The 26207-nt window shown below is 44.9% G+C and overlaps 1 protein-coding gene across 5 annotated transcripts in view; it reads left to right on the top strand.

Moving 5' to 3' along the window:
- The window catches only part of Vps13d (vacuolar protein sorting 13 homolog D), a 233810-nt gene that overhangs the window by 90803 nt on the left and 116800 nt on the right, over nucleotides 1–26207 (top strand). For 3 of the 5 annotated variants that reach the window (XM_076565634.1, XM_042272536.2, XM_076565635.1), the window contains 14 exons: nucleotides 1197–1286; nucleotides 3019–3159; nucleotides 4301–4423; nucleotides 6540–6614; nucleotides 10262–10364; nucleotides 11963–12115; nucleotides 13786–13921; nucleotides 15423–15470; nucleotides 18111–18261; nucleotides 18424–18634; nucleotides 20697–20944; nucleotides 22318–22509; nucleotides 22803–22929; nucleotides 25365–25507. In XM_076565634.1, coding sequence (XP_076421749.1) covers nucleotides 1197–1286; nucleotides 3019–3159; nucleotides 4301–4423; nucleotides 6540–6614; nucleotides 10262–10364; nucleotides 11963–12115; nucleotides 13786–13921; nucleotides 15423–15470; nucleotides 18111–18261; nucleotides 18424–18634; nucleotides 20697–20944; nucleotides 22318–22509; nucleotides 22803–22929; nucleotides 25365–25507 — 1941 coding nt within the window. Of the gene's footprint in view, nucleotides 1–1196; nucleotides 1287–3018; nucleotides 3160–4300; nucleotides 4424–6539; nucleotides 6615–10258; nucleotides 10365–11962; nucleotides 12116–13785; nucleotides 13922–15422; nucleotides 15471–18110; nucleotides 18262–18423; nucleotides 18635–20696; nucleotides 20945–22317; nucleotides 22510–22802; nucleotides 22930–25364; nucleotides 25508–26207 lie in introns of all 5 variants that reach the window. The other 2 variants (XM_042272539.2, XM_042272538.2) reach the window with 2 other exon arrangements.

Genomic DNA, 26207 nt, shown 5'->3' with positions numbered 1-26207 from the left:
GAGAAACCCTATCATGGAAAAAAAAAAAAAAATCACCTGTAACTTCCGTGGTTTCTGGCTCACCAGCCTTTTCTCCCTTGTGAAGTTTGGTTCTGGGGATTTGAGATTGGTCTTTGTTCATCTTCAACTTGTCCCTTCTCTGCTTTTCAGGGCTTCTCCAGTAAAAGCCACTGGGGTTTTGAGTGCTGGCATGAATGTCTTTTCTGTAGAGAATAATTGTCTGACTTCTTATGTTTTCTATGGCAGTCTTAAAATTTTGAACTAATATGGGTTAAGAAAGGGTCATGAGCCCCCACACCTATCTAGGAGCTGTGGACAACTGGTGGTCTCTATGCAGCAGAGCCAGTTTTCTTTTAGGTTCCTATTAGGTCAACCGTACTGCAGTGGATGGCCCCATATCCCAGGAGTGTGTGGGCAGCTCAAATTGAAGTTGATGGGTAAAAAAAGGGGAGATTTACAGTTTTCCTAGGGTTTGGGGTGTGGTATAGAGGTTAGGGTGGATCTGCGGGTAGTTAGGAGGAGGAATTGGGGGTAAATATGATTAAAGTACACTGTATGACATTCTCAAAGAATTAATAAGTACACTAAGAGCAATTTAAGCTAGTGTTCATCAGGCATGCATTTTCTTATCACTGCCCTCTTTCCATGCATTGAGGGAGAAATACCTTTTGTTCCTAAGGCTTTGGCTATACTTGTGTGCTGGGGATGGGGGCAGGGAGAGTGAGATCATGTTTTAGGTACAGTGCTTAAGGGAGTGCCAAAAACTCATAAACTAAGATAATAATATATATGTTTTTATTTTTTATGTATGGGTGTTTTGCCTGCAAATATGTATGTATACCACTGCATTCCTGGTGCCCATGGAGACCACAAAAGGTTATATCATATCCCTTAGAACTCAAGTTACAGATGGTTGTAAGCTGCCATGTGGGTGCTGGGAATAGAACCTAGCTCCCCCAGCAGCCAGTGCTCCTAACCACTGAGCCATCTTTCCAGCACAATAATGATATTTGAATGTGGTGATTATAAAACAAGAAAACTGATGCACAAGCCTGTATGGTGGACACAATGCTGTAGTTATGTGTGCTCTCCCACGAGGTTGTCAGTACCAGCTGCAAGCTAGTGTCTGCAATGCAGTTCATCTGGGGAGGCCAGCTCCACTCCCGCCTCTGTAGTGAGATTTGCTTCTGTTGCAGGTCTGAATTTTCTTCAGCACATAAGAACTAGCCCTGAGGGCTACGCCCACTTCACCCTTTCTGGAGATTATTATAACCGTGCTCTCTCAGGTCAGTATAAAGCGTATGTTATTGTAGGATTTAAAGAATAAGTGTGAATGTTTACCAGGGCCCATTGCTGCATACATGTGACTTGAAGAAAACGTGTGGTGGGGTGAGACTGAGAAAGATCAGCAGGTATGATGGCTATGTTGTGACTGTACTTACAAGTCTTTCAAAGGTTAGCTAACTGGTCTTGAAGAGCTGAGTGTCTTTAATTTTGTTTGTGCATTTGTTTTGAGACAAGGACTCACTCTAGAGTTCAGGCTAGTCTGTGACTCATTGTTATAGTTAGGTTGGCCTGGAACTCATGGAAATCCTCTGCCTCGGTCTCCTGATTGCTGAAATTAGTCTTGTACCACAACATTTGGCCCAAGATATAATTTTTTAATGCCCAACAGCCAGGCAGAAGTGAAGTGTGACACTGCTACATACTGGGGTGCAAATGAACCATAGTTTCTGAAGTGGAATTATAATTTGTATGGTTTGGAGGTATTCATCATGACCTAGTGATGTTGAACACAAGCATATTAACAGCTCATCTGCACACCCTTTTCCAGGTCTGTGTACTAACACACATGGACAAAGCTGTTTAAAATAATATTCTTCCTAGTGGTAATGAAACTAGAGTTGAATGAACATCTTTCAGGAGTAAAATGAGCAAATTAGATATTCACTGGTGGATTGCTCCTCATTGGCAAAAACCATGATCTCAATCAGCTTCACCAATATTTTGCAACAATGTGCTCAAACATGTTTTAGGGGCAAAGAAATCTTGAAAAGAATATATATGGGATTCCATTTATGTATCCATCTATTCATAGACAAGGCAAACCAACCAGTTCTTAAGAAGTATGTAGTCTAAAAGCATAAGACAGATAAGAAAGCAGAGACCAGTTCAAGCAGATGGTTGCAGGGAGTAGCCAGGGGAGGTTGTTGGGAAGGAGGTAGGGTAGCACTCAGACTTCATAGATACTTGCCATTTTCTAGTTCTTCTTCTTCTTCCTTCCATTTCCTCTTTTTTTCTTTCTCCTCTTCCTCCTCTTTTTTTTTTTTTTTTTTTTTTTTTTGAGACAGGTTCTCTCTATAGCCCAGGCTGTCCTAGAACTTGCCATATTCACTAGGCTGGCCTCAAACTCAACAGAGCTCCATCTGCTTCTGCTTGACAAGTTCTGGAATTAAAGGTGCATGCAACCATACCTGGCCTGATTTTCTATTTTTTAAGTCAAACAATTACATGAGTGCTTGTGATAGTGTTTCTTTTAAATTGTGTATAATATATATGTGATGCATTGAAGATTAAAACAAAAACCTGAGGAAGTTAAGCCAACGAGCCTCCAAATGTGCCTTTGTTGAGCTGGTGGATTGATCTATGAGCACAAGGATTGATGTAGGAGCTCTTTGCTAAAGTCACTGTTTTTCTTTTCTAACCTAAGTCTGAGGCTCTTTTTCCTGTCTCCATTGAGGAAGAGGTCACATAGCTTTAATGAAACAGAGCATGTGTCCTCCTTGCCCTTCTTCCTGCCACCTGGAGAAGAGCATGGTGGGGAGTGTTAATGCTCTTCCAGGCATGTTCTGCAGACAGCAGGCATCTGTAGGGTGACCTGTAGTCAAAGGTGGTTCTTTCATTGTGAGATTGAATTGGAGCCATTAAGACTGTCCTTGCTAAGCTTTCATGAACAGTATTCTCCTATAAACCCTTGATATCTGCTGAACAGATGTTTTATTTCCTGCATTCTTTTAGGCTGGGAGCCATTTATTGAGCCATGGCCGTGCTCTGTATCCTGGCAACAACAGGCAGCTAGTCGTCTCCATCCTCCTCGACTGAAGCTGGAGGCCAAGGCCAAACCCCGCCTAGATATCAACATCACTTCTGTACTGATTGGTGAGTGGAAAGCTGCTTGCTGTAGGCTAGCATTTATCTGTAACATGAGTCCTTTGCCTGAAGACAAGGATGCCAGGTGGGCAAATGCTTGGCCCTGTGCCTGGCATCACTTACTCATCATGGCTGCTCTCGTAGTGAACCCTAACCTGGTCTCTAGTGTTGGGGGCTGCATGTTAATGCTCTCACTGGCCAAATAAAAGCTAAGGCTGCTTGGAGACCACAAAGGGTCCCTGTGAACTTTCTCCTCATAATGCTTGTCAGTGGGGTTCACAAAATATCCTAAAAGTGAGCTTAGATTCACTTCTGTTAGTCACAGAGGATTTTTTGTTTGTTTTTGGAATGAGGTTTTGTGATGTAGCCCAGGCTTATCTCAAATTCACATTTCTCCTGGCTTAGCCTCCAAAGTGGCTGGAATTGTAGGCATCCACTGCCATGCCTAGGTACAGAGCAGTTCTTTAAGGTATGACTTTAGCATAATGAGTTAATTTTCTGTGCTGTTCCCTATCAACTGTCACACTGACTTAACTCTGAAAATGGCTTGCTTAAAGAATTGCCAAGCCAATGGCATTCATTCTCAAAGTTTCTTTGGTGGCCCTGAAACATACATCTGTAGATCTAGATTTCTCTGCTGTGCCCCTCCTGCAGTATGTGCACTGAAGATACAGCATTGCACTCAATGTTCCCTCAGTGTCCCATGTCCTTTAATGTCTTAGAGTCTTGCTAGTCCCTTTTCCTAGAATGTGACGCCATCCTCAGTCTCATTGAGTCTCTATTCACTTTTTCAAGTACTGAAGCAGGGTCTGATTCTCTAAAGACTTCCCTGGACTTTGGCATACACCCACCACCCACTTTTGCCAAAGCAGAGTAAATCTGCCCGTCTCTGCCCCCTAGTGTTGTATTTCTGTCTTTGCTTTATCGCCGTTCACCTCATGAACAGGTGGCTTCATGGAAGCAGTTCTTCTGATTGCTTTAATCTCTTCCAGGTGGAATTGCTGTCTCCAGGGTCCAGCCTTTTCTAGCATAGGCCCAGCATATAGGGAGGTGCTTAGTAAAAGCTTGTTTTGCTGAGTTGAAATTATTTGATATGAACCTTTTACCTTTTCTATCTCCCCTCATAATGTCTTCATGACATTCTTTCTAGATCAGTATGTAAGTACCAAGGAATCATGGTTGGCGGATTACTGTAAAGAAGACAAGGAAACAGAGTCAGCCAAGTCAGAAGACTGGATGGGCTCCTCAGTGGATCCACCATGCTTTGGACAAAGTAAGGTTTTTTATATGCACATGTCTGTCTGTAGCAGTGTTAATCTACAGAGCAGTCCTTCACTGAGAGATTCAATTGGAATGGTCAGTCTCTGTGGAGAACTCCATAGGAAGTTCGACGGGCCTCTGCTGTTCCTTTTAGTCTCTGGAAAAGACAGTTTTCTGGCACAAACTACTGAACTGTTAATGCAGGCTCTAATTCTACCGATGTGGGGGAGAGAGGATCTGCAAACCTTTACTCTGGATTTCCAGTGACACCGAAGAAGAACCCGTGCACCGAGAGCATGTCAGGACACGCTGTTGGTTGCTTTATTTTCAGTTGGCCAAACACAATTGGTTTTTCGATCGACAGGATTTTTAATAACTGGGTTATAAAAACATTTAAAGCTAGTGCTAGAGGGATTGTATGCATTCTTGGAAAGAGGGACGGCAGGATCCCAAGTGGAAAAAACGTTTTTAAAAGAAGGGCCTGTATTGTTCATAGAGCATAAAGAGATTGAATACAGGCCTCTTGAGGAAAGAGTCAGTGTGTTCTTTGTTGATGATGTTTTTGGTCCTGATGAATGCCTCAGCATGGAGCTCTGTTTGCCTCAGAGCTGGGGAGATGGTGACAGACACCACAGTCCTGGTTGTTCCACAAGCCATTGTCATCCAAATTCAGCTCAGCCCCAACTCTTTCAGTGTGGTTTCTTTGGAGAGTCTTGGCGGGACTTCACATAGCTCATGAATACGTAAATATTCCATCTGGTCTGCAAACAGTCCCGGGAAGATGGGCTTTCTTAGCATAGGAAGCATTTGTGCTGCTTTGCCTCTCCTGGGGTGTGTGAGCCGACTGCCTCGTGCTTCTAGAAGGAAAGACAAAAGCCTCTCTTCTCAGGCTGTTGCTTCTGAGCCCAAGCTCTCCTAACCCTCCTAATCTATGTGGCCAAAAAGTGACCTTGCCTGTCCAGAAGATTCTAAGTAATCCTTGTGTGTCCAAGAGAGCGTGGTTCTGAAGAGAGCTCTGTACTGAGCAACCTCAGATCCAATCAGTGCCAACTCCAGGAAGGCCTGATGTGCTGCTGGAAGGCCCCATTCTGTCTTTCTTACATTTCTCCTCTCTCTGTTATTAATAAATCACCCTATCTATATTAAAGCTTGTTTTTTATTTATCAAGATTTTATGGTTAGTGATGCTGATGTGATACACTATTTTAACCACACAAAACTGCTATACCCAAATAGCAAATGTCTTTTTATTGGTTATTCCTGGTAGCCATCTAAGAGGCCTCCTGCAGCATGTATAGCATTGGCTTTCAAGTTAGTAGTTTCCAACCGTGTTGAACTGACTACCACTTTTCAGATCTTATTTGAGAAGTTTAGCCACATTTCTCCCCAAAGTTAGGTTGTTTACTGAGGCCAGCCATAAACCAGGCTCCCAGAGCAGCCCTTAATGTGAACTTCTACCTAAGGAACTGTGGGCTTACTGCTGTTTCACTATCTTTAGCAGGGAACAGAGCACATTCACTTTGTGTTGCCATAGTTGTGAGCCTTTCAGTAAGGGCTTATTCTTTAGGTAAAGCTCAGCAGCATGACTCCGTTGATCAGTTTATGAGAAGTACAAGTTGTTTTCATGATGTACGTTCAGTTGGAATTTAGCACTGTGAGATAAACCCTGAGGAAGGACTTTGAAATCTGGAGGCCAGACTGACTCTTGCCTTGATTATTTGAGGTACCCAGTGACCAACACTTTGTCACTCCTGCGTTTTTTCCAACTGGAATGGCATATCTCCCTTAAAATCCATACTGATTAGACTTTTCTGGGCCAATACATAACATGGTTTAAATTAAAACTCCCCTGAAGGCTTGTTGTTCTCTTCAAGTGGATGTTCAACGAATTCATTGTTGCTTAATCAGAACAAGGGCAGTGCTCTGCCTTGACGTAGCCGCACCATCAAAGCCTTGCAGAGAAGTGCTGGCTTTGCCAAGCACATTCTTGGCTCCCAGCAGTCAGGAAGGGCGCTCTCACAATTGCACGATGCATGCCGTTTGCAATGTTCTCTGCTCATGCATGTTGGAGGTGAGTCTTGTTCACCGCACCTGTTCTTACCCTCTAACTTTGTCTCTCCTGTCTACCAGGCCTCCCTCTTGTCTACCTTAGAACTAGGAGTACAGCCAGTCTGACTAACCTAGAGCACCAGATCTATGCTCGAGGTACAGTACAGCCAGAGGGCTTGCGTCCTTTTCCTGTTTCAAGAACTGCCGTATACGTCCATTTGTACATTGTTGTTGTTTTTTCCTCTCCCATATGTGTTGTTAATTGGAGCTGGATTGTATATTCAGTTGTAAGTACTTTGCTTCAGTAACCTGAAAGAATGTCTCCAGCGGATGAGCAGAGCAGCACCTCTTTATGGCTGTGGCCGCAGATGTGACACCTGCTTTCTTACCATCTCCCTCGTCCTCCTGTGAAAGTGGGATCAACTGCATTCTACACAGTCCAGAAAAGCCAAAGGCATGAAGGGCTCTTATAGGGGAAAGGAAGGAGGTGGAAAACTCCATCCCTCGGCAGTCAGTGCCTCATGGTTTGGCCTACAGAGTCCCCAGTCAGTGTGTATTCTCAAGGGGAGCGGGCGCTCTGTAAAATAGGAGCCGTAATCATTAGTCATAGAGCCAAGAAAGTATTTCCCAACAAAATTGCTTGGATACAAACCTTCGTTTCTTTACATAGGAATTTATGTACTTAGGAGATAGGAAAGAAAATGTTCCTGAAGAACTGACTGGTGAGTGAGAGCAGAAAGAAATACCACATTTTGGATCACCAAGCTGCATTTATTCCTTTGTGTTAATGAGCACTGTTAATCTGACTGATTCATGTTTGTGACTAATTTCAGATCATGGGTCTTGATATATCTTATTTTTAAAGGCATTTGAGCTGGGTTTGGTGGTCCACATCTGTAATCCCAGCACTTGGGAGCCTGAGGCAGGAGGATCATAAGTTCTAGGCTAGCCATGGCTACATAGCAAGACCCTGTCAAAAGAAAAGGAAAGATAAACCAAAAGACACTTGAGCCTCTTTTCCTGGGAACACTGAACAAGGTTATTAATACAGAAGGGTTACTGTATATCCTGTTTTTAGAAGGCTCCACTGAGAGAGGTCTTTGAGAGAGGGCCCCCATCTTCATTTCTTCTGAATTCACACAGCTGAGCTTTCCAGGATGATTTCCTCATTGAGGCAAAGCCGAGCATTATTTCCCTGCTGCCAACGTGACAGACTCTTGTGGGCAGTTCAGGAATTTGCCTTTATTTCACTTCACTGTCTAGCCTCAGACTTGGGGCTTTATTATTTTTATTATGATTCACAAGCCAGGCCCTTTCTGATAGTGCAAACTGCTAGGTAGCATAAAAATCCCACTTCTTAGAATGGTCAGTTATTCTGGGAAAAATGTGCAGAGGGGTAGGAATTTCCTCAGCTGGCCTCGTTTGATGCTGAACTTGGATGTGAGGAGCTTGAGGCTTTTTCAGCCCCTGAAGAAATTGGATTTGCTCACTGGAGGCAGATTTTTGAGGTCATCAGGAAATAATGTTCTCTTTGATGGATTTGGAAGTTTTCTCTTGGTATTGTGCCAAAGGCAAGGACACAGAGGAGTTGGATGCTGATGCATTGCTGGGATTTGTGTGTTCTCTGTGGTGTTTTAGCCTCTGTTATTAAGTCTGACCAGCACATGAAACTTGGGATCCTGTGCACTATGCCTTCCATGTTATCTAATCCCACAGCAGTAAACACATAGGTTGCTTTCTATGGATTTCTAGTACTTGATTGAGGCTGTATTTCAAAGTAAGTGGTTAAAGTCAATCTGCCACCTGTTCTTTCAATGCATGATTTGCAAGTGGAAACTTTCAATCTGGGTCACAGTGGGATGGGAAGGCATGTCTGGTCCTTTTCCTCTTGGCCCTTGTCTACTGTAAGGAAGGTGCTTGCATGCTCCTTGCTTGCATGGAGGGAGGCTCCTCCCCGAGTACATGAGCACTGTCTATCCTTTATAAAGCTCTTACTGTAGCCTCATGGCTTTATTTTTTACTTGGGGAGCACCTAGGGACCCAAATGAGGCCACTGGGAAGGGAGTGGGCATAGTAGTAGCCAACCATCATCTTTAGCAGTATCCCCACACAATATAGGACTGGAGCACCCTCTAGACCAGTGGTCCTCGACCTTTCTAATGCCTTTTAATACAGTTCCTCATGTTGAGGTGACCCCTAAATTATTTTATTGCTACTTCATAACTGTAGTTTTGCTACTGTTATGAATCAGAATGTAAATAATTTTGAGATAGAGGTTTGCCAAAGAGGGAGGGGTCTTAGTCCACAGGATGAGAACCACTGCTCTAGACTGTTCCTGTCCTCAGCAGATGGCTGGTGTAGGTCCTGCTGAGTTGCACCTGTCCAGAGAGAACTTGTGTTAACCTGAAGTTGTCCATTTGACAGTCATCATGCTCCTCCCCTTTGGAAAGCTGTCACAATGCAAGCCCCAGAAAAGTGATGGATCCTTAGTAGGCTGATGATGGTTGTGGCTAGACAGGCATGGTTTATCTTGGTCTTGTCTGTGGGAAGCACATGGCCCTGTGAAATGATTTCAGCCTCACTGGTGTTCTCCACTGCTGGCATTTGCTGTCCCCCCTGCCTCGCCCCCCATTGACGTTGTGGTTGTTCTCAGACTGTCTTTGTGCTTTCAGGATAAATGAAAGTGATGGCTGGACCCTGGGGCCTGCTGTGGTCATCAGTGTCCATGTTCTGTGAGCTCCTCAGCCAGCTGCCTTCCTACCCTGGATTGTCACTGCTGGGTGGTTCCTGCTGCCATCTCGCACTTACTTTATATGGTTATTGGAGGTGACAGGCACTTGGTCAGAGTGGACTGCAGAAGGGTCCTGAGGACACTGGAGTGCCTTCTGACAGTTCTCAGTATTGATAGTTAGTTCACCTTTCCCTAGAATTTGGTTACATCATTTTCTAGTAGTTGTCTAGTTGTCGTTTCTCTGCAGGTTCCCAGTCAGAGGTGGTTTTGTGAAACAGCTGAATGGAATGTTGTCTTTGTAGCCTCCTTGGTACCTTCCTTATGGTAGCTAGCTGGGTTGCCTGTGTTAAAAAGTGAACTATGTTGGAGATCTGGCTCTTCTGTGCAAGTATGAGGACCTGAGTTTGATCCCCAGAACCCGTGTGGAAAAGCTGTGCACAGTAGCACGTGTCCATAAGCCCAGTCAGTGTTGGTGTAGGAGGGGACAGAGGCAGTCAGTCCGTCAGTGAACTCCAGATTCACGTGACGCCCTGTCTCAAAATAAGAGTAAGTAAGTGAGTACATAAGAAAGTGAAGAAAGATAGAGAAGACATCAACTCTAGCTTCTGCATATATGCCTGCACATGCGTGCACACAAAAAGAAGAGAGAGCTAAAATTTCATTTTAAAAGCTTTCAGATAGCGTGACCTTGATTCCCTAGTGAGAGAGAGAAAAAGAAGATAGTACTAGAAGAGAGAACAGGCTTTGGCCAGGGTTAGTGTTGAGAATGCATTACTTGGGAGGGGTCACCAATGTCAGTCTTTTTCTTTTCTTATTTAAATTTTACCCAGGTCAGGTCCTGATGCCCTCTTCTCAGCAGTAAGACTTGTGGGAGTTGTGGGGACTGTGTGTGTATGTGAGAGAGCCATCACACAGAGGCCAGCAAATCCGTGCCGCATCTGTTTGTCATGTCAGGAAGCCTGCAGTTCCTTTTCTCCAGAGACAGCTGTGGATGCTGTCTCCAGGTATAGGAGGGTCTCTGTCATGAAGACAGAGTAGATCTTAATAGTCTTCTGTTTGTTTGTCACAGCAGAGGTGAAAACCCCGAAGCGCAGGCAGCCATTTGTCCCCTTTGCTCTTCGGAACCACACGGGATGCACACTGTGGTTTGCCACCCTGACTACCACGCCCACCAGGTAAGGTGCTTTGGTTCTGTCTCTGGAGCCGTAAATCCCCAGCAGCTTCCATGCAGCAGCCTGGCAGTGCAAGGTTGGTCCCTGCTCAAGGCCTCTGGGTTTGTAACTGAATCAGTAACTCATGCCCTGAGATTGATGGTGGAAGTTCTGATTCTGCAAAGGACCACAGAGAAGTGGGCCCTGAGTGTGCAGTAGCGGAGCTGTGCTCATCTTGACCTGGAATGTGTTATGTTCACAGTCAGAGGGTGAGAGAAAAGTCATTCCAGGTCTCCTTAGGCGCCACACTCTTTAAGGAAGCTATATATGGTCACAAAACTAAGTATTTTACATTTTTTCTCTGAGCCTGCTTTGGAAATGCCCTCCACCTCCTACTCCTGAATGCTTGTTTTTGTCTCTAAAACACACTTTGGCCCAGATAGCATTGGGTGGAGTTGGGAGGGCATGAGAACTTGCCTAAGCTAAATGCAAAGCTTGTCTGACAACTTTGCCTGCTTAGATGTTGGCTCACTATTCTAAATACACGGGGGGACATTTTCAGCTCATGAAGTGCAGAACTGAGTAACTGTCAGCTGATTTGAAACTACATTCTCCTGTTTCCGCTAGCCGTGAGGGCACCTTGGTACCAGCTCACGTCAGTTAAGTTCTTGCTGGTCACCAGCATGCTCCCTTAGAAAGTCCAGCCTTGGTTCACATGTTCCTGACTCACAGCTGGAGCAGGTGATTGGATACTGACAGCTTTCAGGGGTTTCTTTCTTTTGGATGCATATGTATGTGTGAGTGTGAATGAATGTGGCTGTGTGTGCGTGCATGCATGTATGTGAGTGTGTATGCAGAGTCCAGAGAGCAACCGTGGATTCCATCCTTAGGAATGCTGTCTACCTCCTTTGACAAAGGGTCTCTCATTGACTTGGGGCTTATTGATTAGGCCAGGCTGGCTGGCCACTCAGCTCCAAGGATCCTGTTTTTCCTTCCTCAGTGCTAGGATACATGCACCACCACACCCAGCATTCCAAGAAGTGAAGACAGGGGGATCCCTGGAGCTTGATGAATGGCCAGGTTAGCCAGTTGATGAGCTCCAGGTCCACAGAGAGACCCTGGTTCAGATAATGAGGTAGAGAGTCACTGAGGAGGACACCTGATGTTAACATCTGACCTTCACATACACAGATGTGCATGATATAACACACACATGCTCACCACACACACACACACACACACACACAAATGAACTTTCTCTAAATTAAAAAAACATTGAAACAAGGCCTCACTATATAGCCCAGGCTGGCCTAAAACTTGCCATATAGTAAAGACTGACTCATCCTCATTCCTCAGTTGAGGTGGTAAGTATGTGCTACTATACTCACCATTGCTTTAATCTGTTTCTACATATCCAAAGAGGTTGTGACCAAACCTGAAAGTAGCTAAAGTTACTGGCCTTTACGGTCCTTTATGGGTCACAAAGAACAACCGGATTATATTATGCCGGTGTAGTCAGTCAGTTCCAGGAGGACTGCTTCTCCTTGGTGGCTTGGAACTGCTGTGGAGACAGCAGGGAGAGCACAGCAGGAGGGACAACTTGTCATCTGATCTGGTTCCAGGGCTGCACTGTCTCACAGTGGGAGTCCCGGGGTGGTTCCAGAAGGGAATGGAGCATTTCTGGATGATGCCCACAACGTCAGTGAGTGGCGAGAAGTCCTCACAGGTGAAGAGATTCCCTTTGAATTTGAAGCCAGAGGAAAATTAAGGCACAGGTAATAATATATGGTTGTTTATTCCTCTGTGAAAGATATGACATGGATGTAAATGTTTGTCCCTAGTGTTTTGTCTTTCATTTATTCATGACTTGAATATTTTATTGTGAAAAGATACTTTGAAAGTCACTGTTTCCTCTTAAAATATAGACTGTCATGCAATCTGGAAAAGCATTTCTTTCTATTCCCATTTACTCAATGTGTAAGGAGATAACTAAGTTATTTGAGAGTCTGGCTAAAGGCGAGATACATGCTAACACTCAGATCCATTGCATCCTGGCCAGGTTTCCACATGCAGGGGTGATGTGCTCTTCTAGAAAGGGTCTCAAAGCCTGGTATTTCAATCTTAAAATACACTATGCCACAACCTTTCTGTAAGCAGATAGGCTCAGGCTGCAGAGCCAGTAATGGTAAGGCAGCAATTCAAAGCAGTGTAAGATTAACTCTTTAAGGGGCACTGCGCCGGCCTGGTCACTCCTGAAGCAGCCAGCTAGAGTACTTGGCACAGATGTGGAAGAAGGCTTTAAGTCAGTTTCCTGAAAGATAATAGAATGTCCAACAAGGCATCTCACTGTGTTTTCAAATGGGAAGGCTGTCGTGGGTGTAAATGGGTGAAGATTTAGTGTTTGTGCCTCGGACTGATTTCAGGGTAAGCTGAAGTGGAAGAGACTGGTTTCAGGGTAAGCTGAAGTGGAAGAGACTGGTTTCAGGCCGGAGCCCTGTGTTTTTGTGCAAACCTCTCTTACAACAAAGCACTCTTTTGCTGGTTTGCACTGGCTAGTCCTCCCTGGCGAGGGTTTTGAATACATGGGTCTGGGTCTCTGGGGGTCTTATGGAGGTGGGGGTGGAATCTCTATGCTGAACAGATTTCCAGGGTGTCCTGTTCTTCATGAGGCTCTTGTCGATGGTGACTTTGAATAAGCCCTGCCTCTTGCATTAGAGGAGGCTTGACCTTGGTGTCATTTCCGTCTTGGTTTCCATGTTCTGTAACCCACTGTTCTGCTTGAACTCATCAAAATAAATGCCTTTTTTGGCATTTTCCCCTTGGCACACTGTACCCTGTGCCGCCCTCCTCCTTTCCTGTCAGCCTCAAGTTCAGTTCCCCATTTCAGCCTTCTGGCTTGCATTAGGAAAAATCTAAAATAGAATTAAACGTGCAATTTCCTCCCATTCCTTCTGTTCTGCCCACTGCCTTCTGCTCCAATTTCAGCTGAGCACTTGCGCTCTGTAATTCCAAGGGCTCTGACTCCCAGGCCTGCCTGTGGTTGTGTAGGGCCCGAGCCAAACAACTGCATGTGTTCCTGAGAGGAGTACAATTTTCAACAAAAGAACCCAAAAGAGAAAGCTTATGTATCCCCAAGGGCATAGTTACGTGATTCAATGGCTAGTATACTTTGACCACCCCACTCAACTGATATCCACTGACTTCATTATCTCATGAAGGTTAGGTAAGGACTGCTGGGAGAGACCTGGTAAGCATACAGGATTTCATGGTTTGTATGAGAGGAGGGCAGATGCCCCTTGGTTCAAGCCCCTCACATCTCACCAGCAGCATAAAAGCCAGTCTTCTTGACTTCTCTCGCTACATAATTATACAATAAATTAGATGGGAGTCTCTGTTCCCGATTTCCTTCCTTTTGAGACTGGACCCTTTCTGTTCTGATTGACAGACATACCCATGACCTGCGCATCCATCAGCTGCAAGTTCGAGTGAATGGCTGGGAGCAAGTGAGCCCAGTGTCTGTGGACAAGGTTGGGACCTTCTTCCGGTATGCAGCACCAGACAAAAATTCCTCTTCCTCTACGGTGAGTGGCTGCTGCGAGGTGTCATGCCACACCCTGCCAGGCCACACTGTCACACAGTGAAGCTTGCAATAACCTTGCTCCAGGGAAGTGTTTTACTCCCATATTTCTAGGAAGAAGACATCTGGTTATTGGCTCAGGCATAGGGGGTTGGTAATCAACATGCAGATAAGCCATGCAATGGTTGACATCAGTAGAAAAAAAGGTGGGAATTGGGCAGCAACATGTTGTCTCATATAGGCAGAGATCTTTCTTGGCTGCTTATAGTTGCTTATAGTCAGGAAAACATGCATACAGTGATCCCTCAGTGTCTCTGGGGGATAGGTTTCAAAACCTCACCTGTCCTCCCATACCCAAATCTTAGGTGCTCAAGTCCCTTGTGTTAAATGTCATAGTGTTTGCACACAGGTTGTGAACTAGAAATTATCTCTAGACTTTCTAGGGTACCTAGCAGCAGGATTGGTGTGGAAATGGTTGCTAATGCTGTATTGTTTTGGGGATAGAGATAAGGAAAGAGTTTGTGCATGCTCAGTACAGGGTTACCATTGTAAGCCTGACCACACAGCACATGATCTGGGCTTGGATGAGTCTGAGGATGTGAGACCTGTGTAAATAGAGGGCCAATTATCTTGACTGTTTTTGATGTATTATAAAGCTTTATAATTTATATACATTTTCATATTATAATGCTTTTCTGTGGTCCTTTTAGCTCTGTGTCCCCAAATCCTGTGTAGCACAGAGGTACAGAGGGGACCATTGCTACTTTTTATCTGATCACACATGAGCTCACATACCTTCTCCCTAGTTTTGCCCTGGCTTGTGGTCCTGGGTCTGCAGGGCAGTGGGGAAGGATGCAGGCTATCGGGGAGGATACAGGCATTGGAGAAGGATGCAGGCAGCTTCCCTGGCTTCTAGTGTAGGCAAAGGCCAGTGTCCAGGTGATGCAGGTTTCTTAAGTATACTCTTGTGCAATATTCACATTCTCTTGGTCAGGTAATCTATTTATGAACACCAGTGATGAAACAGAAACTGCAGAGACACTGGAGCTTTCCTCATGAGAGATACTTTTGGAGAACACTGTCCCATAGGTGTTTACTTTCAGGGTTCTCTCTCTCTCTCTCTCTCTCTCTCTCTCTCTCTCTCTCTCTCTCTCTCTCTCTCTCTCTCACCCCACCCATCTTTAGTGGGAGAAAACAATTCCCCCCATTTCTCCCCAGATTATTTTTCTGCCTAAATTCATGCCAGGCAGTGAAAGGACCAACTCTCCCCATGCATACCTTTCTATTTTGCATTGATGGGTCCTGGAGAACCTCACTCCCGTTACATGATTATAGACTGAATTTTGTTTTTCCCCTACTGCTCATGACATAGTGTGTTGTCTTTAGACATATTGTACCTGAAAGTAGTTTCAAACACCTCTCAAGGCAGTTAGATGTCACTGAATTTAATTGTACCTGCTATTGTGGGTCTGTGCTGACGCTCTGACTCTGTGACTCTCTCTTAGATTGGCAGCCCAAGCAGCAGAACAAATATCATCCACCCCCAGGTTTATGTGAGTATGATCTTTCTGTTGCTATCATTGTGCTTACTGAGTGTGTGCACCACACTGACATTGTCCATAGCTGTGTGTTTCTTGATGGTCAGAGGACTCTGTGGCCTGGGTGTGACTGGCATTTATCCTACCCTTTCCTACTAGTGGTTCCCCTAAATTAGTGCACAGAGCTGAGAAATATGGTGCCTTCAAGGCTTCCTTTTCCCTCTCACCTGAATTAGCCTTTTTTCCTGGTTCAGTTGTGTATTTCCTATGCTTGGTCCAAAGGCCATGCAAGGAAAATACAAGAAGTTAGATTACCTCCTTACTGGTGCTGAAATGTCATTGCAAAGTGACATGAATGACATGGTCCAGGCTTTTCAATTTCTTGTGCCCCAGGATCCCAGGCACTGAGGTTTCAGGTGGGTCTGGAAGCTCTGGGGTGCGGTCCTTGGGGGCTGGGCCAGTGGAAGCTTGAGATTTGATGGTGACTAGAATATGCTCCTTAAAACCATTGCAGAGAAGGGGCTAGAGAGGTGGCTCAGAGAATCTAAGTTCAATTCCCAGCATATCAGGTAGCTCACAGCTGCCTGTAGCTCCAGCCTCAAGGGATCCAACTCCCTCTTCTGGCCTCCAGGGACACCTGCACATGCATGGCATCACTCATACTGATATACACACATCCACATAAATAAAAATAACAGTAAAAACAAAACAAAATCCAATAATACTCCAGAAAAGATGGTTTGATTTCTGACTTGGACTTTCTAGCACTCTAGTTTGGAAGCAAAGTGCTTTATTTTATTGCTTACTAGAGTGATTTTCACAGTTTGCTTTAATAGCAATAAAGTTGGCAGAATGAAGCACTTGGCTGTGTATCTCACGTGGAATTCTTTTTTGGGGGGGGGAGGTTCAAGACAGGGTTTCTCTGTGTAACAGCCCTAGCTGTCCTGGAGCTTGTTCTGTAGACCAGGCTGGTCTTGGACTCACAGAGATCCCCCTGACTCTGCCTACCGAGTGCTGGGATTAAAGGTGTGTGCCACCACCGCCTGGCCCCGTGGAATTCATTCTTAAATAAATATTTCTGTATGGTAGTTGCACAAAGACTGTCAGATGTAAGCGAACATACAGGAACTTAACACAGCATTTGTAATCCAACAGCAATGATGAACCATTTCCCTCTGTTATATAGAGTGTCTAAATCTGGTGTTCTGTTTATAAAGGTTGTACATGCCTGTAAAAATCTCAGCACTTGGGAGGTCAAGTCAGGGGGTCAGGAGCTCAAGACCATCCTCAAGTGCATATTAAAAGTTAACCTGGGCTACATGAAAAGCAAAACAATTGAAACCAAATTATGATTATGGAGCAGAATCTGGATGGTTATGATGAAGAAAGAAGTTTATTTTTGAAGTTCTTGAGTGCACGTATTAGTTTTTGGTCAGCATGAGGGTAAATTGAGTCACACTGAGAGAAAAAGAAGTCATGTACTCCTAAGGAATGGCCCCCAAACAGAAAAGGCTTTCCTGCATAATGTGCTTTCCACAGACAGGTTGAAGCCTCTGCAGGCATCTTTCTGTTTTCCTGTGTGTGTCTGGGCAGGACCCAGCCCCTTGTTAGTATTCAGGGAATGCTTTCTGTGTCTTAATTTGGAAGGAAGATGCCACATGAGGAAAACCAGTTAATGCCTTGCAAGGTCCTCCCTCAATATCTCTAATTTGAGCTGCTTCAGATGACTGTTCTTTATTTCCTCAGGGAAGTTGAAAACAAGTCTTGTTTACAGTTTCTTTATGAGGGCTTTTGGTGTATTTTTGTTTTTACCAATTCATAGGAAATTTGGAAAGTTGAATAGGTTATTACCACCATCTTAGTTGAAGTTCTTTATAATATATCTGGAGTCCTAAACATAACCTCCCCTTCCTTCCTCTGTAGAACTAAGGATTGAAGCCAGGGTCTCCTGCATGCTACTCAACACCCTACTGCTGAGCCACACCTCCAGCCCTGATCGTTTCTTTGGGACCTACTTTGTGGTGTCCTATCTGAGTTGATTATTTTATAGACATTTTTAGAGTTGGCTCTTTAAAGAAAAGATTTGTTGATTTTCTTTATAAGTATTTTATGTGTGTGTTTGCTTGCATGTATGTAAGTGTGCTGTGTAAATATCTTGTCCCTGAGGAGGCCAGAAGAGGGCAGACCCCTAGAGCTGGAGTTATAGATGGTTGTGAGCTGCCATGTGGGTGCTGAGAATTGAAATTACTGAGGTATCTCTCTGGTTTTTGTTTGTTTGTTTGTTTTTTTAAATGAATGGGAAGTGGTTATTTTGAGACAAGATCTCAAGACAGAGCTCTGGCTATTCTGGAACTCACTATGTAGATTCCAGGCTGGCAGTGAACTCACAGAGATCTGCCTGCCTCTGCCTCCTGAGTTGTGGGATTAAAGGCGTGTGCCACCATGCCCAGCAGTCCTGGCTCTTTTATGGCAATATTCATGGTTAGCAATATTTATGGCCTGCTTGTTTACTTTAGAGTTGAAAATTGCTTTGGGGTGGATAGTAACTCACTGAGAAGCTTTGGGGACAACAGCGCTCCAGACTTCTCATAGTCGGGAACTCACATACTGTGTGTTTTTCCAGATGCACAGTTATTTTCTTTTTCTCTTTTACAGTTCTCTTCGCTCCCACCTGTGCGGGTGGTGTTTGCCGTCACCATGGAAGGCAGTGCTCGGAAAGTAATCACTGTCCGGTCGGCCCTCATTGTAAAGAACAGACTGGAGATACCAATGGAACTACGACTGGACAGTCCCTCAGCTCCTGACAGTACGTTCAGATGGTGTAGAACTAAGTATTGTCTACTGTTACTGTGACTGTCTGTCCCTGTGCAGTCGGTAGACCTAGTGTGTCTTGCCTCTGTCCTGAGATAATGAGTCTTGAGGTGGGGACCGTCTCCTGCAAGTGCTAAAACCCTTATTTCTGTGACAGAGCCAGTGGTGCTTCCCGCCATCATGCCAGGGGACTCGTTCGCTGTGCCTCTACACCTCACTTCTTGGCGGCTGCAGGCCCGACCCAAAGGAATGGGTGTGTTTTTCTGTAAGGCTCCCATTCACTGGACCAATGTAGTAAAGACTGCCGAGGTCAGCAGCAGCAAACGGGAGTGCCATTCTATGGACACGGAGAAAAGCCGCTTCTTCAGGTGTGTGTGCTGCTGGGGTAGGTGCCTGGGTGGTAGCTTATTCCCCTCACGGGCTCTGCAGACCCTTACCAAATCCTTTCTCATTTCGTAAGTTCTGGGCTTAAAGTTTGTGGGAGGAACAAGCAACGAAGGCTATATCATCTCAGGGTACAGTATGTGTGCCTCGTACAGAGAGAGTACACATAGGGAAGAAAGAACAAAACAAAAATCACCAAGTTCCTGTCTCTAAATCAGGAAGCCAAATCCTGGCCTGGGGTTTTTCCTAAGGAATTTTAAAGTAAAGATTCACACCTGATGCTGACTTTCTTGAGCATGTTGACAAAATCACCTCACCACTTAAACCTGTGTTTCCCTCTGTGTAGCCTGTGAGGGCATCTTCCTGGGAAGAGACACTGGATTGCTGCCTTCAGGCGTTCGGAGACTTTACACCCCATCCAGACGAGAGCTCACCTGTTCTACTTTCCATATAGTGAAAATGGGCATTCATTTAGTTTAAACATACAAAATAAGTACAAGCATAGTATGGAGACTTGTCCTAAATGTGCCGGTTATAGGGAGACGAAAAAGAGAAATAGATGAATACACATGGAATCACAATTGACAAAATAACAAAGATATCAAAGATTTCAGCCACACTGTCAATGAGCTTGTTTTTGTTGGCATATGCACAGAGAATGCCTTGCCCAGTAATTCCTGATTATATGTTATTTTCAAGTATGTGTGGAACATTCTGTAAGAGAGGCAATCTCATGGGCCATAGAATTAAGATCAATAAGTATTTAAAAATTGAAATCATACAACATACATATCCTGCTTATAATAGAATTGAACAGGTCAACAGCAATAAGATGCCGAGGCAACCCTCAAGTATTTGAGAATCAAACAATATACTTCTAAATAACCTTTGGGTCAAAGGAGAAATTACAAGGGAAATTGGAAAATATTTTGAATTGAACAACAACAATAAAAACAGTAATAATAAAGACATGTCAAAAATGGGGCATCTTGCAAAAGCAGTTCCTGTGGGAAAGCTACAGTTTTTAATGTTCTGTGAGAAAATAAAAATAGGTAAAACTACCCATTCGGCCTTGAGAAGCTAATAAAAGAATGAAAGCTAGTAAAAACCAGGCACAGAAACACACATCTGTAATCCTAGAAGTCGGGACATGGAGGGAAGAGGATCAAGAGTTTGAGGTCATCCTCAGATTTATTGTGAGCTTGGGGCTGGCTTGGGCTACATGAGACCCTGTCTCAACCAAAACCAAAACCAAAACCAAAACCAAAGCCTGCACGCACGCACGCACGCATGCATGCATGCACGCTGCAATTTTAACAAAAGTATGATTCCCCATGATTTCTTTTTTAAACATCCTTAGTGTTTTTTTAAAATTTAATCTCTCTTCCTTAATTGTTAGCTTGATACAACTTGGAGTCATCTTAGTGGTAAGCTTCAATTAAGGAATCCCCTAGATTAGATAGGCTTGTGGGCAAGTCTGTGGGGGATTGTCTTCATTATTAACTGATGTGGGTGGCACCATCCCATGGCAGGTTGAGCAGTCCTGGGCTGTACATGAGCCGAAGAGAGAGCCAGCTCTTTTCTTCTTTAAAGTGCTTTTGGTCAGAGTGTGTTATCACAGCAATGGAGTGCAACTAAAATACCAAGTGTACAACAACATGCATAAATTCTGTTAACAAGAAAAAAGCCCAACACAGAGTAGTGTACACTATGTGACCCCATTTGTATGGAGTTCAAGACAGGGGTTTGTTGAATGGCTGGGAGAACAAACTGTTTGGAAAATTAGTGAAGGCCCTTTGAGGGTAAAATAGTCTTTAACTTTAACTTGTATGGAGTGATGTTTACACAGGAGCACATAAATGGCCAAAACCCATTAAACCCCAGTATTCAAAACCTATACATTTTACTGTGTGCCACATCTCAGTACACATATTTTTATCAAAGGTTACAGCTATCTGGCTGACCCGAACTGTTACTCAGCTAAGGGGAAACAAATTCCAGTTCTTAATTCAGTCTGATGTTTTTCATACTGTTTTGTCTTCACAGGTTTTGTGTGGCCATAAAGAAAGAGAATTATCCAGATTACATGCCCTCAAACATATTTTCTGATAGTGCAAAACAGATTTTCAGACAGCCTGGGCATACCATATATCTCCTACCAACAGTGGTCATCTGCAACTTGCTGCCTTGTGAACTTGACTTCTATGTGAAAGGAATGCCAATTAATGGGACCCTTAAACCTGGCAAAGAAGCAGCTCTCCCCACGGCTGATACATCTCAGAATATTGAACTGGGTAAGGCTGCCCTAGCATTATTTGTAGTAATGCTGTGAAAAATACCAGGGAATATTTTGTGAGCATTCTGAGCTCCTTGGAGAAATCAAGTTGCATGTGATATCTCATTGAACCAACTCAGAGCCAAGGACTCAGCCAGGCAGCAGTCAACAGAGCCCTTTTTCTTGTGTGTGGGTACAGGGAGTGATTCCATTGTTTCAAACTGCGTATTCCCAGCTGCAGAACGGGGAGAGGCAAATGTTTGTATGCACTCATCCCTTCAGGAAGAAGGCAGGCTCTAACTGTGCCCTCATGTAATCCTTACAGCAGCACTTATTTGGCCCACTTTATTGATGCAGAAATAGAAGTTGCAATGCTTATTGCACCAAGTAACTTTCCTTTGTAAGAGTCAGGGTAGAGAATAACTGCACTTCAAATACCAAGCGGTTGCCACTAAACATAGCTTTACTGGGGCCTTCAAGGAACTCTAGGCTTTGAGTAGTAAACTTTGGGCGGTGGTGGTGCACGCCTTTAGTCCCAGCACTTGGGAGGCAGAGGTAGGAGGATTTCTCTGAGTTTGAGGCCAGCCTAGTCTACAGAGTGAGTTCCAGGACAGCCAGGGACACACAGAGAAACTCTGTCATAAAAACAAAAAACAACAAAACAAAGAAAACCACACATGTTCATCACGCTGTTCAAATCTGTTCTAGGCTTTTCTTTTGGGCCACCAACCAGCTCCCAAATTATGACACAGAGACATTATCAGTTTGAATGCTCGGCCTAACTTAGCTCATTTCTGACTAGCTCTTTTAACTTAAATTAACCTTTTTCTCTTTATCTACCTTTTGCTTTCTGTATATCCTACTTTCATTGATTCTCTATGTCTGGCTGGTGTCTGCCTGGCTTTTTTCCTGGGCATGTCCCTCTTTCTCTCCTCTTCTCTTTTGAGCCTAGATTCTCCTCCTATTTATTCTCTCTGCCCACCAGCTCTGCCTATCCTTTCTCCTGCTTAGCTATTGGCTGTTCAGCTTTTCATTAGACCAATCAGGTGACTTAGGCAGTCAAGGTGAAACACATCTTTACCTAATTAAACAAACAGTGCATAAACAAAAATCACACACCTTTATACAGTTAGAGATATTCTGCAGCATAAACAAATGTAACACATCTTTGCCTAGTTAAAAGAATATTCTATAACACAGACTTCCTAATGGGACTCTTGGGCTCTGGTTGCTTCATATTTGTTCCATCCAACAAGATGAAAGGAGCCTTGAGCTTTCTACCCCAGACATCCTCAGTGATTTCTCTAAAAGGACTCCAGTTTAGTTTTGTTATAGGCTGTTTTTGACAAACTCAAGTTCAAGTCCAGAAAAATGAATGTTTTGTACCTTTAGGGGTGTCACTGGAGAACTTTCCACTCTGTAAAGAATTGCTCATCCCACCTGGGACCCAGAACTACATGGTCAGAATGCGACTCTATGATGTCAACCGGCGGCAGCTGAACCTCACCATCCGCATTGCATGTCGTGCAGAAGGATCCTTAAAGATCTTCATTTCCGCGCCATATTGGCTAATCAACAAAACAGGTATACCCGGAGAGCATCCAGGTAGACCTTTGACATGGGCATTTGAATGTCTTTGCTCAGCTGACCAACTGGAGCCAGTGCAGACGGACATTGCTTCAGAAGTCTGCTCTGCCCACTCGTCCCTATCGTGTCACCATAGTCAAGCTGCCCATTTAGGTTCCTGTAGACAATGGGCTGAGCCCCGACAAACTCCCTCCCTCTGCTTCCCCCGAGGTGCTTTCTCCCTTTTCTGTTTGCATATTTCATGGGGAGACTGGGTGGGAACGTTATAAACTTTTCCCTCCTTCCTAAAGGGTTACCACTGGTCTTCAGACAGGACAATGCAAAGACAGATGCTGCAGGCCAGTTCGAGGAGCATGAGTTGGCCCGGAGCCTGAGCCCTCTCCTGTTCTGCTATGCGGACAAAGAGCAGCCAAACCTGTGAGTGTGGCTATGGGTGGGCGGGCCAGTGAGCTAGCTGGGGAGAATCAGCAAGGCTAGAATCTACCTGTGTAAGTGTAAGTAAAACTGTCCTGTAGGCTGCAGGCCTGACTGGGCAACAGTGGAGCCCTGAATTAATGGCATTCTTTTTTTTAACCCGAGTTATGTTATTTGATACTGAGAATAAACCATTTGTGAGTTTGCAATGAAAGGTCATTTTACTTTATTGAAGTAGGACTCTTATTTGTAACTGTGCCAAGGAAGAGAAAGTGGGCACCCCCTTTCTTTACTGCCATCTCCCTTCTGCTAGCAGCTTTGAGGCCTGGAGAGGAGTGAGTGGCATTAGGGAGGAGATAGGTTGTCCTTGGTGAAGTCTTCAGCCCGTGAATCCTGCTGAGATTGTTTGTGGGAGGTTTTGAAATCCCAAATGTGCTGTTACACCATCTTCAAATTCATGGAAGTGGGGGTGGAGGAGCAGTTGTGAGGTTAAGTGAGGAGTCTTTTAAGGCATGTAGGGACATTAATCCACTTTTGTTGGTTTTTGCATTCACTTTTCCTCAGGAGTTTATCGCCCCAATCTAATGATAAATTGGTATGTCTTGTATTTCTTACCACCTTCTGTAGGGCGCTGCTGAAACTTCACAGGAAGGCTGTCTCAGTGCATTCCAGTGAACACTGTGAGGTGGCCCCAGTTCAGTGCTGTGGACACTGTGAGGCAGTCTCAGTACACTCCAGTGGACACTGTGAGGCAGTCCCAGTACACTCCAGTGGACACTGTGAGGCGGTCCCAGTACACTCCAGTGGACACTGTGAGGTGACCCCAGTGCACTCCAGTGGACACTATGAGGTGACCCCAGTGCACTCCAGTGGACACTATGAGGTTACCCCAGTACACTTCAGTGGACACTGTGAGTTGACCCCAGTGCACTCCAGTGGACACTGTGAGTTGACCCCAGTGCACTCCAGTGGACACTGTGAGGCAGTTCCAGTGCACTTCAGTGGACACTGGGAGTTGACCCCAGTTCATTGCAGTGGACACTGTGAGGCAGTCCCAGTACACTTCAGTGAACACTATGAGGTGATCCCAGTGCACTTTATTGGACACTGTGAGGCAGTCCCAGTGCACTCCAGTGGACACTGACGTGATCGGAGTACACTCTAGTGGACACTGTGAGGCGGCCCCAGTTCAGTGCAGTGGACACTGTGAGGCAACCCTGGTACACTCCAGTGGACACTGTGAGGCATTTCAGTGCACTTCAGTGGACACTGTGAGGTGATCGGAGTACACTCTAGTGGACACTGAGGTGGTCCCAGTGCAGTGAAGTAGACACTGTGAGGTGGTCCTAATGCACTTCAGTGGACACTGAGGTGACCCCGGTGCACTTCAGTGGACATGATGTGCTTATCATGGCCAGCCTGAGTCTAATGTAAGGTTGCAGTTAGTCAGAGCTCAGGCTGTCAGAGGAGACACAGCCAGACAAAAATGCAACTATGAAACTCTTATTTGTTTGATAAAATAAGCCCTAGATGCTTCTTTGAATGCAGCACTCAAATTTCAGACATGTAATATGTCCGGCAGTCTCAGTCTCCCTCCCTCCCTCCCTCCCTCCCTCCCTCCCTCCCTCCCTCCCTCCCTCCCTCCCTCCCTCCCTCCTTCTTCTTCTTCTTCTTCTTCTTCTTCTTCTTCTTCTTCTTCTTCTCTCTCTCTCTCTCTCTCTCTCTCTCTCTCTCTCTCTCTCTCTCTCTCTCTCTCTCTCGGCAGTCTGAGCTCTAAGACTTGGCATTTGTCACAGTTTGGTTTACCTGTGGAAGTCATACTTTTCAAAGGGTTTTATGTAGACCATCTCATTGCATTCTCCTTGACCTCCCCAGTGGTTTAGGGAGGGCAGGAAAAACTATTAAATCTTTTTTTTTTTTTTTTTTAAACTATTAAATCTTAAGATGAGGAACTGAGGCACAGAGGCAGAGGTACCTGCCCAAGACCATATTGAATGTTAGTGGCAAAGCTGGAATACACATTCTGGAGTCTTTTTCCAGGTTCTATGACGAGGCTCCAGCCACCTCATCAGTGCTCTTACTATTGTGTTCATACTGGTTCTTAGAAAGACACCCCACCGGCTACCTCGCTTTACAGTATTTCTCAGGGGGTTTTCTTAAATCTTTGGATTTTAAGGAAATGGTAGAGATTGTAGCATGTGATAAGCTTATGGAGAATTCTAGGGTTTTCTCCCAAAGTGATTAGCTGCCGATCTCAGTCATTCACCCACTGCTGTGCTGTGGCTACCTCTGGGGTTAGCTATCTTGCTGTGTTTGGGGTCTACAGGAGGTAAGGTTGAGAGCCAGTGTGAGAGACCTGAGCAGGTGGCAGCCAGTGTTTCCTTATTTGGAATCTGTTGTGAATGGATGTGTACATGTGTGCCCTTCTCCCACCACAGCTGCACCATGAGGATCGGAAGAGGGATTCATCCAGAAGGCATGCCTGGCTGGTGTCAGGGCTTCTCCCTGGATGGTGGTAGTGGTGTTCGAGCTTTGAAAGTCATCCAGCAAGGAAACCGCCCAGGGCTCATCTACAACATTGGTGGGTCATGTTTGGGGCTGAGGGTGGGCGGATTGGGACCCTTGGCCAAAGACCTTAGGCCTGCATGAGTAAACCAGCCATGCATGTTGGCCTGGCAACAAAAGCAGGTTTTCTGATTTGGTGGTGGTCATATATTTTTCTCTGAATGCTTGATTGGTATCTACGTAGATATGTTCTCTGACAAACCCCCCTTTTCAGGGGAATAATAGACACACTTAGAGCACTTTCATCCTCCAAGTGTTCCCACACATTCATTCAAACTTAGAAACCATGAGCAGGTAAGAAGAGTTCACCTGAAGTGGAGAGCTTGAGTGACAGTCCAGATGCAGGTGGGAGGCTGGGTCAGAGACAGGAGGACAGTGGTGTGTGAATTTGAGGCAGAAAATACAGTAACATGTACCTGGGGGTGTCAAGTCCCCAGCTTGTCTTCCTGGGTATGTCAGGGAGGATTCTATACCCATGTCTCTCAGGGCCACCTGAGGACATGTGGAGCATTTCCTGAAGGCACAGGGTCAGCTGGACTAAGTATTCCTCATGTTTTATATGTTAGCATTGTGTCCTTGTAGTAAATCATTTCCAGGGACTTTACAGCCATGTTAGCCTAAAACTGCTTGGTCCTGGGCCCTGTAGAACTTTCTGTAGTGCTGGAAGTTTTCTCATGCACACCGCCCAGCACAGTAGGCCAAGCCACAAGCAGCCA

Source organism: Peromyscus maniculatus, chromosome 2, assembly GCF_049852395.1.
Source record: "Peromyscus maniculatus bairdii isolate BWxNUB_F1_BW_parent chromosome 2, HU_Pman_BW_mat_3.1, whole genome shotgun sequence".
NCBI classification, from domain to species: Eukaryota; Metazoa; Chordata; class Mammalia; order Rodentia; family Cricetidae; genus Peromyscus; species Peromyscus maniculatus.
The sequence above is the reverse complement of the archived record's forward strand: the minus strand, read 5'-3'. Positions and strand labels throughout refer to the sequence as shown.